Source organism: Vespa velutina, chromosome 2, assembly GCF_912470025.1.
Source record: "Vespa velutina chromosome 2, iVesVel2.1, whole genome shotgun sequence".
Lineage (NCBI taxonomy): Eukaryota > Metazoa > Arthropoda > Insecta > Hymenoptera > Vespidae > Vespa > Vespa velutina.
In genome coordinates this window covers 9,772,889-9,789,192 of record NC_062189.1, presented here as the reverse complement: position 1 = coordinate 9,789,192, position 16,304 = coordinate 9,772,889, and the positions used below count along the sequence as shown (strand labels likewise).

The following is a 16,304-nucleotide window of genomic DNA, read 5'->3' as shown; positions in this document are numbered from 1 at the left end:
CATAAATTCGATTTTCCTCTTATTGTTAGTATTATTTGCTTCTTTTAGAACAACGCAAGTATACTTCCTTATGATCTCTGTTGTGTATATTGACTTTGATATTGAGATATATATGTTAGTAGTCCACATCTATAACGATGATGTCGATGATGACGATAACAGTCTGATAAAGTATATTATCTGAAAGATATATTTGTTTTCCTAAAACGTATGTATGCGTGATTTTTTCTTATAGAGGTCAGTAAAAGGAATCTGTTACGAAGATTATGTTAATCACACAGAATTTTTGAAAGAAAAAAGAAACTTGATCGATGAAATAAATAAATAAATAAAGAGGCATAGTTATATTGATTATAGCGAAGTGTCTCCATGGCGTTTAGCGGTATGATGAATGTGAGTGAACTAGATATATATATACATATATACAATTCTATTTGTTATATTTATTATTCGCCTAGTACGTCAATACGTAAAAAAAAACTCTTAACTCACGTCTCATATGTGTGATGGTGACAATAATTTAGATAAAGATAATGTTATTGACGTGTAGCGTATGAGTCTTATAGATTGTATTATTTGTCACTATGGTTGATTGGCATGGATGATGGAAAACAATAGAAATGAATTAGTGAGAAGCCTTGAGAACGAGCAAACAAAATGATTTCTACATTTTGTGTAATTACGATTGCGACAATTTGTAATTCTACTATCGAAACAAGTGCGACACTTTCTTTCGCTCGCTTACTGCCAACGATCGGGTTTATTATTATAATCGCAATTTTACATGGTAAAAACGATTTACATTATACATACCTATAGTTAACTTCGTATACATGTTTGGGAATTAATTAAAGTGGAAGTTGAGTTAGAAGTGTCGCTTATAGGAGATATATATATATATATATATATATATATGTATATATATATGTATATGTAAATGAAAGAAAAGATCTAGAAATAAACGCATTTATTGTTTGCTTTTTCTCAACCAAAAAAAGGAGAATTTGGTTTAGAGAAATATTTAGTATTTATCCTTTCTCGAAGTTGGTAAATGCGCGACAAAAACCAATGAAAGTTAAATTAAAACGTCGTTCGATATAAAATAAGAATAATATTTATTATTTCATGAAATACAATAATTATACATGCCTTTCCAATGCGTTTCATAATCCCCCGCTTTGGAGATCCGATTTTTTGTGTTCCTTCAACAAATTTTAAATTTAATTAAAAATGTCGACAAACAAGCACGCAAAAAGATGCTACAAGTCATATAGGGTGACAATGTTTATCTTTCGTCCTGTTTGTTTCTATTTTTTTTTTTTATATTTACGGTCCATACTTTACAACTTTGTCTGAATTTGAATTTCCTGCAGTTCTTATAAAAACATTATGCTTTCTCATGTTGTGTGAAAGAGTCTATTACATTAGACACGCGACACATTCCATTTCGTGATTTCGATAATTCTTTTAATATTATTCTAAACATTACTATGCAACACGTATTAACTTTTCAACACGTATCACTTTTTTTTCTTATATCTTCTTATTAATTGTTAAATAATTACAGATTCTTGTTTTAATCTTGGTAACGAACTATGATCATGGTTGTAAGGTATTTACATCGGCTTTGTATGTTACTTGCGCTTTAGTTCATGATAGGTTAGAATTTTTTGAAGTTTTATTACGGTAAGAAATATAAGTGGATAAACGTATCAGGAAAAAGTTTATCCGTAAGAATGTATATATTTATGTACGTACATTGGGATATAATCAGGCACGTGGTGCTTTTTATAGTTTATTTTTCGCGAGTATTATAAGGTAATGAATGTCGTGCGTATTTTTTTTTTTTCATATCATCTCCTTTTATCGCATATTACTTTGATATTACGATTCTTGTAAACAAAGAATGAAGATTATACGATATACGATGTATAGCAGTATATGGTCGTCGTTTGAAAATCAATGAGTGGGAGAAAAAAGAGAATAAACTTTAATTTATCAATTTTCGTCGAATTTGACGCGTTTGAAAAAATTCCAATACGTTTCAATAATTTACTTAAAATAATATGAATTAATACGAATATGGTATTCATTGGACCGACTTGAAAACTTAAAAAAATAAGAAATAACAGGCTGATCTATATAATACAAGTAGTGTGCTATTCAGCAGGTTTTTTGATCAGTCCGATTCCAGTGGTATAAATTTTCAATTGACGTCCATCGCCGCACGCAAACCCTTATTAAAATGCTAACGATTTTCATAAAAAATGTGTTACATTATTCGTAACATTAATTATAAACTAACGATATGACACGATACGCGTGTCGAATTTCTTTCTACACAACTTCCACATTTTTTTTGCATTTTACTTTCTGATTTCATTTTAATTTTCCCCGCTTTTTCTTTTTTCTACACTTTTTCAATTTAGCTTAAAGTTAATGTGTTGATTCGTAAGAAAATTTGCACTGGAAGTGTATTGCGCATATAAATTCCGCATATATTTAATTTTTTCTTGATTATCTTTTTTCCCTTTTTTGATGCTTCATCATACACGATTGGAACGATTGATGAAAAGGGAAGGCTCCTACCCTAACGTTTTTTTATTATTTACAATTTGACGAACGTTTTATCGATAATAATTTCTGTTGCTTTTAAAATTTGATCGATTTTCAGGGCTAATAGTATCCCTTCAGATGAATTTCTACTATAAATAAAAATTGTGGTTTATTTAACACATTGAAAGCTATAATTTCGCGCGAGTCACATTAAAACTTTTACTTTCATTTTGAAAATCTTTTCTCACGGGTTTAATGATATACACAGATATTCATATCTATAATAACGAATGCACGTATTGCATAAATGTGTTTTATTGGGCGTTTATTCCGTTTACTTCTTAAAAAATTTTTTTAGTCAGATCGTGTGAAACATTGTGAATCGTGTGAAACAGACTATTGAATATGTTATATCTCTTCTGATATCGGTATGATTTTTTTCAGGTATACCATTCTTCTTAGGAAACAATGAAAAACTTAAAAATATAAAACTCGTAATAGGTATACCATCACATTTTCTGCTCTATCGTTCTTTTCTATTATCAATGGGAGACCCGTACGAAACTTGCGTGACTCAACCTGAATGTAGATTATATGGAGTGAGTTCGTAGACTGTAGAGGTAACGTTACGATTTTTCCGTTTATTTTTTACAAGTTGGAACGTTTTGAAAGACATCAAGTATGGATCAATGATTATACAGGGCGTGCATCTCGGCATCGATCATGATTCGTGAAAGTTCGCGAACAATTTGTACACACTAGTTACTTATATTTATCTTGGGAAAGGTGCGTGAATAAGACTATTTCCTTGAGTTTATTTCCCCGCGATCAATCGTGATCTTACGTTTATTCATTAGCTGAAAAGTTGAGAAACACAGAAACTGTTATTCGGCTAGGAATTGAATCCTAATTACGTATTTGTTCCATCCAGCATATTATTCGATGACGCGCGCTTTTCGTTGCACTCATAGATCAATTTTGAGTATTTGAATGCTCGTTCGTCTCGATATATCAATATTAAAATTCATTGCTTTTAGGATCATAAAGGAGGTTATTTTTCTTATCTGTATCATTTTTACTTATTCATCTGACCGTTAATTGTTCGCAATCCACTTTTGTTCGTATTAGCAAGAAACAACAATGACATTACATTCTTTCGCTATCATTAGACCTCGAAGAATCATATTTTCCTGTATACTATCCGATATATTTTACCTTCTTTGTAGGTAAGAAGAACAAAAAATGGAGAGTAAGAAGAAAGGAGTCGAGTGTGCTATATATATGTAAGAACGCTAGAGGAAAAAAAGGAGAAGAGTAATCGAACGAGGATTCGTTTCCAAAACGTCGAGAATGTCATCTATTCGAGAAAAGTAAGGACGACGAAATCGGAGAAATTTCGAGATTGTGTGAAACATCTCGATTTCTCACGAGAGTGAGAAAATGGTACATTTTGGTTCGTTGGTCGCGACTTCGACGCTGCTATTCCTTCGTGCTTCTTCAGTTTGCATTGAAAGGGGAAGCGCATCCTCATTAGTCATCAATGTAGTTGTTTGACAGGCGAATGCTACACTATTGGCCCTTCTCCTCGAAGATCTTCCTTTAGTGGTAAAAGTCGCATTCTCGGCCACCGGGCTGCTCCTCCGTCTGCTGCATTTCCTGGCCGTCCTTAAGCTGGATGGAACAATTCTGCCTCAGTCCGATCTATGCCTTCCTTCGATCTCGATTGTTGATCCTCGGTCGCTCGCGGTCGATTCTATCGGTCACAATGGTGCTAGACTTTTACCTCGCTTCGCTAGTCTAATTTCGAGCCACACATGAGGTACGACCGATAGCAACAACATGAATGCTAATCCAAGAACACGGAATCGTGTGCAAACCAAACCATGAAGACCCAACGCTAACGAGAGTCCTAACCATCTCCAGAAGAGTGATGTTGACAACGGACCTTGCCAGGAATTTGGATAGAGACCTAATACTAAAGCTGAAAATAAAATATTTTGCTCTAGAGGATGTTAACAAATATCACGCCTTGAATATCATTTTGTTATTGCTGCTTATTTTTATCGATTTCAATCTCACTAAAGAACTCACTGTATATTAAAGTTTCCCAGATAGAGTTGCAAACTCCCCAGGCAGCTGATATGACATGGAAAAGTGCCGGATCGTCGCCAGCCGGCCTCCAGACGACCAGAACGAGCAACAAACAGGCATGGAAAGCGAAACCCACGACTGCAACACAAAACCAATCAAATTAAACGAGGTACGTAAATACTTTTCCAATAAATGTTTATATTATCATCGAAGCGAGAAGCATCTTACCTACGACAAAGTATCTCTTGATGTGCCTCAATAACATGGAGAGCGTTACGCCGGCGAGACCCTGTAACAAAGCCAAGCTCAGAAAACTGACAGTGATGGTGCCAACTCCGCCAAGGGCGCAAGCCACATATGCCTGTTGATAAAGAAAAAAAAGTCAATGAAATCAGTTGAAAGATAGGCCAGGAGAATTTTTTCATTCAAAAATTCATAACTCGAATATCATTTCAAAACATACTTCAGTGAAGTCGGCGTAAATGAAACCTTGCTCGAGGCCGATGAAGAGTGTTAATGGAGCCGCTAATTGCAGCTTTGGATCTTGAAAGGCGCACTTGATGGACTTGAAAATGTTACGTGTGCTAACTCTGTCGTTTATATTCTGTGGTTCCTTCATTCTCGAATCGAGAAAGGCACAGGAAATGCCCATTCCTAGAACGGCAAGGCCGAACCAAATACTGATCAACATCTTCGATGTATTATTTGATATTGATGGTAAATAGAGACTTTCGTTATAGAAATAAGTCTCTTCGGGGCAATACTCTGCACCGCAAACGTCTTCAATCTCGCTTTCCGTTACATCTGGTGGGATCGAGTCCGTAAGTTTTACCAAGACTGCCGCGATCAGGCAACCTAACAAGTTGTAGAAAAGTTAGGTGGATGGAATTATATTAGGAGAAAGAGAAAGAAATAAATTATAAAATAGAACGGGAAAAGCTATAGAGAAGCATAATAAAGCAAAATAAATAAAGATACAAATAATAAAGAATACGTTTACCTATTGCGAGACCCACATCTTCTGCCAATTTGACGCCTCTGTTAAGTCTTCTCAAGAGACAATCACGTCTAGTTTCGTCTGGATCTTCGGGATCGACACAGAGCAAAGCTAAACAACTTGCCGATATGTTGACGTGCGAGGTCCTTGCCAAAAAACTCGGACTGACGCAGGCACCCAAGATGGCGTAACTAGGTAAAAGCACATACCACTTCGGATATAAATGCACACCGACGAAGATTGTCGTAACAAAATGATTGAGGCTGATTACGAGATTCGTGCCAAATCTTTGAAGAAGAATCGGCGCGAAACAAGCGGTGATCGCAGCAGTGGCATAAAGTAGAGCCAATAATATCGGTCCAAGATGAGGATTGAATGTCCCAAGACCAGCTTGGAGAGGAAAGATCGGCAAGATCGCGGCTGAGGAAGTTGCATGGCCGAGAAGGAGGGCCGCGCAATGCCTTAGAATTGCTTTCTTTGTCGGACGTGGCCCGGACGGAGTTGTTCTTACGGCAGCTATCAATCGACGGACTGATGAAGCTCCCGCTGAGGAATTCATCGAGTCTCGTCGTCTCCAAGACAACGCGGCGGATGTCCTGGTCGAGCGACAAGAAATCGGCGAGTACGCTGCCATGTGCTACAAGTTATTTTCGTCTTTAATTTTTTACTTTAAGCTATATTAACATATTGCGGGCTGGTAGTTTTATTGCTAGCTTTATTCAGTGACCAGGTATGATTTTGGTGAATAACGCAAATACGAGAATTCTCATGACCGGTCACAAGTTTTAGAACAGAACAACATGAGAATTCTCGTGATCCGTCCGCAATGTGTTAAGAAAAATAATGGCAAAATCGTTAATTTCTTCAATATTTTACCGACCTCTAACATAGCGTCATTATCCCACAAGGTAGTGGTATGATGATTTCCACTGCTTCTCGCACGACGATGGGTATGTGCTAACGGTTGAGCTTGAGCGGGCAATCTCATCGGACCAAGTCCACCAATTGCCACGGCTCTGTAAACAGGACTTTCGAGTTTCTCCTTCGACAACTCATGTAGATTTGGCAAAGAGCCCATCTTTCTTTTCCCTTGCGCCCTTCCTGCCTTCCGCTTTTATCCTTTTCTTAATCCACTTTTTTCACTCCTGTTTTCTTACGTTGGCACTTTCCAGTCATCTTTTCTTTTATTGCTTCTTCAGTGAGCTTTTTTAAACGAAAATATTAATAATTATATCGTCCAACTGAAAAAAATTGTTGACTTGATGCTTCAGAAATTGAACTCATTCTTGGGTATAATTGGTGTACTGATGTCAAAAATACCATCGGTTTTACCGTATTAGATCTAGTTTTCGAGATAGGGTATATAATAGTCTTATACGAGTTGAGACTGTTGTTAGAAAATTGTTTATTGGCAATAATATAAATACGTATTCCAGTAATGCAAAAAATGTTTATAATCTAAATAATCATCCAATGAATTGCAAACTTTCAAACTTTATGAGCTGTCTGTTTATAACAATTTGTATCAGTACACATACTAATGATGTTTAAAATTTTGCTCGATGAAAACGCAACACAAACATTATCGAAAATATACGGATCGCATATTTTCGGAAGACCGAGAATGTGTAGGAGAGAAACTGTGTTCTGGCAGACCTTTGATAGCGAGAACGGAAAAAAATGTTCAAAAAGTCATATTTTTAAAGAGTTAAGTTCTTATACTTTTAGATCAATTTTAACATTAGGATCAGTATTACGATAGAGAGTTCGTCATACTTTGCAGACAGATAGATGTTTCATCATGATAATATCATCTATCACTTTTCACCGAACACCAAATTTTTATCTACAAAGGACATTCCAGTAGTTTCATTAAATCTAAGTCCTATAGACTTCTTTCTAAGTCTCTGAAGGGATTATTTTGAAAAAATAATGTGGTTTTATAAATTTTTTTCAAATACAGAATTTTCTAATAATAGTCTCACTACATTTTTATTACATTTCGTATAAACCCGTTATACCGTATTTCGAATATTAGATTTGATACGATGAAGCCGATGATATTTTTGAAATCAGCATCGTAGATATTTCCAAGAATAGAACTAATTTTTTAGGTAAGAAGTTTAAACTTGTTTTTTACAAATAGATGGCCTATAAAATATTGGATTTTCGTTGATTGATCATTGGTTTATTGCTAAATCTGTATAGCCGCAATTGCAAATGGACGAGAGCCATGTTTGGAATTCATTCCATAGAGTTAGAGAAATAATTTAATGAGATACTGACTGTAAAAGTGTTCGCATCATTTTTAACTTCCGATCCCATTAATACCCATTCCGATAAAGATCTGATACTTGTACGATTTCTGAGGTAACAAGAAAAAAGTCAAGAAGTCGATCGATGTACTAGCAGGTTTTCCTTTCCTTTCAACAGTATAAACCAGATGAAGAAGGAAAAGAATAATCAGAAAAAAGGATAATAAAAATCAATCGATCTGTCGTAAGGTAACCTTGAACAAGAACTTGCGACGAAAGAACCGTTAGTGTAGATATTATTTATTGACGGCCTTGAAATAATGATTGGAAAGGACCGATTGGTCGATCATTTTCTCGTCAAGCCAATCATTGACAAAGATCTCATTTCATGCAAATCGTAAAGCAATGAGATCGGCAAGAAGTGCGTACACACCTCCACGTTTCGAGTGATAGAATAAAAAGGAACGTTCGTAACAAGTGGAAAACTTGATCTTCTTAGCAGGATTTACATAATTCTTCCTACATTTTTAATTTGTTTTGCGATTGAACACACCCATTTCCATGATTTCGTCACTCTAAAGAATTCATTTAACTTGACTTGATTGTGATCTAATCAAATCTCACTTTTTTTTTGTCGAATATTGCAATGATCATTATACACGTGCACATTTACATACAGGAAAAAGTAAGAACATGAATCACAATTCGTCAATGATCGAAGATACATCGAAAGAACTATAGACCTTGTAGAAAATGATTTATGCGCAATGACTGCTAATGACATAAGCGCGATTGGTGTGATTGTATCATAAAAAGCGTATTTCCTTCAAAAAACCGGCTATACAAATTTATTATTTGTTTCTTTTTCTTTTTTTTACAGATATTTCCTATCGTGAATTCGCACTTGAATTAGTTCTCTTTTATTTCTCGTAACTTTAAAGAAATTCTATATTCTAAGAATATTTTAAGAATATTTTAAGAAATTACTATTTCTATCGTGTTCCAATTTTCTCTATATTTTATAATAATGTTAGAAATAATTCAAAATGGATTTATAGGACTTTCTAAGAAAGTAACTAAAAATCTATTTGCTTGAATGTGTTTTAAATATTATTATAAGAATTGATATTCGTAATGATGATAATGATTTTTTTATTATCAATAACCGTTAATAATATGTAACATGATTCGTAAAGCCAGAACGTGACCTGACAAGCATCTATTATTACATGGGCACACGTTTGCCGTAGCATTGGTAACATACGGTCGATCGACAATTAATCGCGGTAATAGAGCGAGTAATCCGAAACAAAGAATAATTCATGGACGACTGAAGGGGAGGAGGGAGAAAAATTGAGAGAGAAAGAGAGAAAGAGAGAGAGAAAGAGGGAAAGACAGAGAGATCTTGTCTTATAATTTTTTTATATTATATCATTATAATATGAAATATATATAATTATATATAATACATATATAATATTTTTTAATATAATATCATTATTAAAATTGTCGAAATCGAACATCAAAACAAACGAAAAATTCAAATATTTTTGAAAAAAGTCAAAATAATAGCATATTGTATTGTTCCTTTATATTTTTTCATCGAAATCAGATCTCGTTGGGAGCAGTATGAGGCAAAAAGAAACGAAATACGAGGTTGTCAAACTCCTTTCAATTTTCAACATGTCGATGTTCCGATTTAGATTACGACCTATAAGTATTACTCGCCTTTATTATAACTCAAATCCAAGCTATGTCTTTTTTCTATTTTATCTCTCTTTCTTTCTTTATTTTTCTTTCACTTTTACCACTTTTTGTTTTTTGTCTCCTTTCTTCCGTCCTTCTTAAACTTATTGCACTGATCTTTATCTCTCCGATCGTTGATCAACAACTTCTTTGGTCATTTCCGAAAGAAAAACTGTTGCGCACACATGCTGCGTAAATCGACATAAGAGACATATTCAAAGGAGCGAAAAAATGTATGGGTGTAAGACTTGAAGGTAAGTGACTAATATATTGAAAAACGATATTCGGTTGTAACTCTCGTGACGCGAGTTTATTTTTTCTTCTTTAAAAGTATTTAAAAAACATTCAATAATAATAGTGATAATCCTGTGATAAAATCGTTAGTGAATATAAGAGAAAAAGAGAAAGGAACTTACTTTTATTCATAATAATCTAGTAAGACGAGCTCTTAAGATGACAGATTCTTCGCAAAAATGACGAAGAATGCGATCCTTGATCCATGAGATTTGCGATCCTTGTCCAACTCCAATCGATCACGATCATGATAGATTCGTGTTAACACAACATCATGTTTTAAAAATAATTTTATTTTTTAATACATACGTTTGAACGAACAAGAAAAGAAATGAAAGAACGTATAATTTTGTTGAATTATTGGAAAAGAAGTCACGAAATTATACTGGACATTTTTTCTGCTTCTTAACAATTCACGAAGCTTCCTTCGTTTCGTCGAAAGTTTTTCGTAGCTCGAGGAAAGCTCTTTCTTCGTTCTTTTCGTAGAAAGCACTGGTCGATCCTGATATTCACCATTATGAAAAACAAGGAAGATTACACCCTCTTATCACTTCTGATATGACGGGTATATGCACAGACACAGGTACATGCACACATATCCACATGAGAATACGTGCGTGTATGTATACACACTACTTATATATTTACATATATAAATATATATTTCTCTGTTTCTTTTTTAAAGTAGGGCTAAAATACAAGAAAGCCAGAAGTCCGATCGATTGTTCTCGTCACAATGTAAACACATACGTTGAATTATTCGCAGCAAAAGGAAGAAAAGGATTAGAAAGATTGGATATCTTTCACTGTGAAAGGTTAAAAAATAAAAATAAAAAAGACAGAGATGCTACGTTGTTATCGTTTTCAAAGGACTCGAGGACCGGGATCAGTCTTTCCTCTTGGTCTCTTGTACTCCTCTCTTTGGCTTTAGCTCAGTTCGGCTCGACTCGAGTCACCTCGGTTCGACTCGTTCCGATGGTCAATAACGGAGAGAATGCGTACTGCACGCGCGCTTCTTCGTTTTCGCACGATTTTCCCAAATTTTGTCTCTTTCTTTTTCTTGGCGAATCTTTTACGTCGCATCTGTTGCGTCGTCCCAACTAACTTTTTCCAAGGATTTAAAGAAAAGGTCAAATCAGCGAGGAAGAAGAAAAGAAGTGGAAGAATAGAAATCAAAGAAACGTTCTCGAAATATTTTTCGAGATTCCTATATCTTTTCGAAAGACTCGTATTACTTTATATAAGGGAGAAGAAAATACTTACAAGTTCTCGTTGCCATAGCACAACAGGCTAATATATAATTAATTAGATAATATAATTAATGCATACATTTTATCGCAAAATCTAATTTTTGTAAAATAACCTTGTCAAGTTTTAAATTAGCGGAGACGAGCGAGCTGCTCTCTAACATTTAAGATAATTTATATATAAATTATAAATGCGTCAATATAAACTTTCTTTAATCGTTCTTTTCATTATTAGTACAATTATTAATTGTATAGTACATTTTTTATTTTACATTGTTATCTAGTGATCTGTGTTATTCTAAATTTTCTGTTCAATGGCATACGATTTATAGTATCTAATTAATTTGTGAATTTTATAGTAATAGAGTCATTATGTCACCATAGATCACTAAAAAAAATTATGTTTATAGATGATCACGACCAAGCAACTTGCTAATAAAACAAAAGTGGATGTTCACGAAGGTGTTGGTTTGTATTTCGATTACTCTCGATTTTCAGGAAGAGCAAAATACCGATATTTTTTGTATTTAATTGTAAATTATTAATTGTTATTCACGTATATATCGGTATACCGTGTCATCAATTTGAATCAAATTTTCAACAAAAATTTTTTAGTTGATGCTAATAATTATGTCTTAATCTGATTCTATGAAGAAATCAATTCATTCTCACTATAACATATATTATAACGGTTTCGTCTCTTTCATATTGTCTTTTTACTAGAAAATTCTATTTAACGAATCAATTAGACGATCGGTAGTATTGTCTAGCCTGAGGCTTTATCGTTTCAATGTCAATAGTCTTTGGTGTTCGAACTTATGCTTAAAAAAGGAATGAATCTAAATGTGTATTTCGCTTGACTGGAGATCATTATTGACCTTTAATTTTATTTACGTAGACATATATACGACTATGTACATATATATGTGGTCAAACATATTTTCACTTTTTATCATTTTTTTCTTCCTAGTATATCCGTATTACATATATAGGTATATTTATACACATATTAGACGGTAGACATTGTGTCGATTAGGTGAAACCGTGATATCAGGAAGAAAGATAAAGAGGCGGTCTTGGTATGAAAAGTATGTCAATGTTACGGCATTCGCATGACAGATAAAACGTCTCGCATCGTTCTATCGGTAATCAGGAGGGTTAATCACCTCTGGATATATCTCGTTGATACCAGTCGTGTTAACCGACTTCCTCTATGTTTACCTTCTAGAAACTACTTAAGGCCTCAAAGCGATGCAAAGAGATCGGCAAGATCGTCCTTCAAGGACTTTCTACTTGGAACAATAAGCAAGAGTTGTAATATATCGCGACATGTAGCATGTTTCGTTCTAGTTTGCCTTTCGCGAATGAGCTATTTCCAGTTTCTTTCTATTCTCCTTATTTATTATATTCTTTATTTATTTATTTTTTTTTTTTCATTTTCACAGTAGTACCATATGATAGGAAAACGACAAAAATTTGATTGATGATTTGAATGCAAGTAACAGTCACCATATAAGTATTGCAATGATAATCTTATGTCGTAGTGGTACATTATGAGTGAGATGTACACATTTTTGTCACAGCGATATGAAGAATGACTTGTGATTAGTCAAGCCGAGTTGACCTTGAAAATCAAAGATCGAGAGTGTCTGTGCTCCCACCATGGAGAGAGAGTAATATTCGTATCGTATTGTATTGTAGCGTACCGTACTGTACCGTATGTACGATCGTCTACAGATCAGTAGACGACACATCGACAATAGTTAGGCGTGTGGATGCACGGGGAGTTCGACCGGCGTCCCCTTCCTCTTCGATGAAAACCATTGGAAACCCGATCCTTGGGTACTTTCTTATAAATGAAGGTTCTCTATCGACTCTTGTCTCATTTAACTCTCCATCCCTCACGATCCCTCGAGGTTTTTCTTCTTTCCATTTTCGTCTGTTTATCTCTTCTACCTTCTTTTTCTTCATTCTTCTACTTTTTCCTCTTCGAAATTTCATTTTGTCAAAATTACGAATTTAACTCACAGTGTATTTTAGTGTGATAATAAGTGGTTGTTCGGTGAATTTTTTTTTACCATCTATAAATCCACTACGTCGTGCCAGAATAAGAAAATTCACTGAATATCATTACGATATCACCTTTTGTTACTCGTCTTCGCAGAAGCTGTAAGTCTTCTATAAATATAGATTTTATAATTTATTTATCAAGAAAATTTCTTCGGAATTTAACGTATTATATCGAAGCCGCTAATTGACAAAATATTTCTTTTTCTTTTTTTCATTTGAGATAGATATTAAATTAAAATAAAGTTAATAAAATTAAACTAATAGAAAAGCAAATGTAAATCAGTTTTATTTAGGTTGACTGTTATAGATTTTTATAATTTTTAGCATAAAAATTAAATAACTAAGGTGCTATTGAATGAGCACAAACGAGACCGAAATGGCGTTCGTATCGCTTGTTTTCTGTCGACATATTTTGGACAACGTGTGGCTGCGATCTAAACTATATTTGCGTATTACCGCGAAGTGATCTTTTGAAGTGTTGTATCAAATAACAGATTTTAAATTTTAACCTAAACATTAAACGTGCACAACGAACCTGCTATCAATTTAATCAAATTGAATTTGATTATACTCTTCTTATATTTCTTTAAATTAATTTCATTGAAAGAAAACAAGATAATTAGTGACAGGATGGTTTGTCTTTCGAGCTCGCTATCGCAATCGAAGTTAATTGCACAGACATTCCATGCTCGGTAAAAGACATCATGTGAATTGTAGTTGGATCATACGCACATTAGTCATCCCTATAGGCATATCTATTCTTATGCGTTGTTCAAGATTACGAATACCTCCTATTTGTTACTAATGGAAACTTGAAAGACACGTTGTGACTGTTCTTTTAGTCAGAGTAAAGACGTTAAGCTTTTATTATATTTTACTTGAAAATAGTTGAACATCTCTAAATCGCAACTATATAACGTATGACTACAGAGCGTAGATGTAGGTTTATTTCATATATTTATTTGTTTTTATCTTTATACGTATATTATTTATTTTCTAATTCTAGTTGTTATACTTACTAGTATACGTTTGACATAGACGCATATTTTATATATTTACATAAAAAAATCCACATAATCCGTGTAGGATGAATCTTTTACAAATCAAATCGAAATACAGATTAGAAGTTCATGAAACGTTACGTGGGTGTGTACCACCATATCCGTTAACTTTGTTCCGCACTATTTGCGAGGTGCACCGTGAGTCGTGAAAGTATTAACAAGGTCGTCCAGAAAACTTCATATTGCATATAATTTGCTAATAGATAAACGGGAATAAACAATTATTTTGATAAAATATAATTATTTAGTTATATTCATTACAATGTAAATCTTACGATTAAATTCTTCCTTTTATTTATCAGATACTCGCGACACGTAACGACACGTAAAGACACAAACGCTGACTCGCTCGAGTCGTAATACTGCTATTAAGTCGCTCATTGCCAATGTATATGCGATCGGCCTCCCGCAATGCGATGCAATTTATATTACGATTTGAAATGATTTAACAAACACCTTGATAAAATAGAGAAACTTTATTGATAAGGATAAAAGTGAAATAAATTTCGCGAATTTTTTTTTCTTTTTTAGACAAAAATTCCCGATCAATCGTAATTGATAAATGATATGATGTAAGAAAGCAATAGAGATGAAATTAACGATGATTCTACTGATAAAAAATGAAAAGTTCTTAAGCAGCTACGTATGTATGCAAATACTGGTTGAGTGAGATTCTCTCGGTATAAGGATCGTACTTTTGCACTCGCTGTAATTTTTTTTCTTTCTGCCTATTACATGCACGTTCATGCAGGATATGTTCTCTGACTTACCTTGACTTTTTAGATTAATAAGTATCGAAAAAATCGGGCGAGAAAGATGATAATAAATTTTCATGAAACATCCTGATCGAGTATCAATTTATTTATTTTTTACTTTTGCTCATTTTTTATTTAATAGAATATCTTAGAAGTTAACGAGATTCGACATTAACATTCTGTATCGATAAATCTCGTCTTTAAAAATTCAAGTACTTTGATAAAACATGTACGGCTGAATGATTGAGTTTACAAGTGAATTTATTTATCATATCTATGGCTATAACTATTGGATAATTAGCGCATTAATTAAACATACACAATTAATTATAAATGCTTAGTTGTGACATCATTTAGTATATGCCTACCTAATAAATTTTCATTTAAAACGTGTCTTTATTAAAATATGTTTGCACCATTGTAATTGGCACATCGGAATGTTATCTTATTGATCGAATATGAATTATAGATTAAATTCAAGTCAGCTATTTGATGATTTGATGTTGAATATGTACATATATTGTGAATAGAAATAGGGCCTATTTAAAAATATTTATAACTTCAGTAACAATTCATTTATTTATAAAACGAAACTATTACGACAAATACAATCAATATATTTTTATGTTCTTTGTCATTTTCTAAGAAATACTAATTCTAATATTACTGACTTTTGTGAGTTGTAATTATATCCGGATTTATTCGTTAAGTGGTCTAATAATATAATATTTGAAAAAATGTTTATTACTCGTTACGTCTTCATGTCGTAAACGTTGAGCGAGTCACCCACTTCATTTAACGATCTAAGTCGCTTAAGAGTTTCCTCGAAAGGCGTAAGAATAAAAAGAGGAAGAAAAGAAGTGTGCTTGATAATCGACGTCACGTGACAAGCATGCGAGGCGTTTAGTTTGGACAATGAAGATTAATGCAGTACACAGGGTTTCTATAATAGTTTTAAATGATGAGAGAAAAAGAGTTATCCGAACTATTAATTGAACACGTGCAAACGCATAATTGAACGCATAAGAGTAATATAGACACGTGCTTTAGCTAATGCTCAATCATTTTTCAACGATGCATAACGAATTTTACAATGATTCTTTCCTTGTTGTTTTTTAACAACGCATTGAACGTGGAAAGAACTGGAAGAACGGAAACGTTCGCTTGATACGTTCAACCTATGCTGAACTTCAATTTTTCGTTGCATTCGTCTCGCTCTTGCTTCTTAACAT

The 16,304-nt window shown here is 33.6% G+C and overlaps 2 protein-coding genes across 8 annotated transcripts in view; one reads left to right on the top strand and one right to left on the bottom strand.

Moving 5' to 3' along the window:
* Window positions 1-1,098: 1,098 nt before the first annotated feature.
* On the bottom strand, window positions 1,099-14,739 carry LOC124946621 (UNC93-like protein). Of its 3 annotated transcripts, XM_047487519.1 has the most exons (10): window positions 14,593-14,739; window positions 14,276-14,513; window positions 13,792-13,999; window positions 10,062-13,364; window positions 6,525-6,847; window positions 5,648-6,281; window positions 5,111-5,502; window positions 4,876-5,008; window positions 4,648-4,785; window positions 1,099-4,537 (listed from the first exon to the last, which is right to left on the bottom strand). In XM_047487519.1, the coding sequence occupies exons 5-10, from the start codon at window positions 6,720-6,722 to the stop codon at window positions 4,317-4,319; spliced, it is 1,716 nt and encodes a 571-aa protein (XP_047343475.1). In that variant the 5' UTR covers window positions 6,723-6,847; window positions 10,062-13,364; window positions 13,792-13,999; window positions 14,276-14,513; window positions 14,593-14,739; the 3' UTR covers window positions 1,099-4,316. The 3 variants fall into 3 exon arrangements, with proteins under 3 accessions (XP_047343475.1, XP_047343474.1, XP_047343476.1); XM_047487518.1 differs by lacking the exon at window positions 13,792-13,999; XM_047487520.1 differs by lacking the exons at window positions 10,062-13,364; window positions 13,792-13,999; window positions 14,276-14,513; window positions 14,593-14,739 and adding an exon at window positions 9,708-9,980.
* Window positions 9,866-16,304, top strand: part of LOC124946622 (probable glucarate transporter) — a 19,978-nt gene continuing 13,539 nt past the window's right edge. Inside the window, exon 1 of one of the 5 annotated variants that reach the window (XM_047487523.1) lies at window positions 9,866-9,899. In XM_047487523.1, coding sequence (XP_047343479.1) covers window positions 9,881-9,899 — 19 coding nt within the window. In that variant the 5' untranslated portion in view covers window positions 9,866-9,880. Of the gene's footprint in view, window positions 9,900-12,904; window positions 13,356-16,304 lie in introns of those variants that run through there. The other 4 variants (XM_047487524.1, XM_047487526.1, XM_047487525.1 and 1 more) reach the window with 4 other exon arrangements.

What these genes read in the sequence shown, in the direction of transcription:
- LOC124946621 (XM_047487519.1), bottom strand. Translation starts at nt 6,722, where the DNA reads ATGGGCTCTTTGCCAAATCTACATGAGTTGTCGAAGGAGAAACTCGAA. An exon ending in TTTACGCCGACTTCACTGAA is followed by an intron (nt 5,009 to 5,110) that starts GTATGTTTTGAA and finishes CTTTATCAACAG; the next exon opens with GCATATGTGGCTTGCGCCCT. An exon ending in CTGGGAAACTTTAATATACA is followed by an intron (nt 4,538 to 4,647) that starts GTGAGTTCTTTA and finishes TTTTATTTTCAG; the next exon opens with CTTTAGTATTAGGTCTCTAT.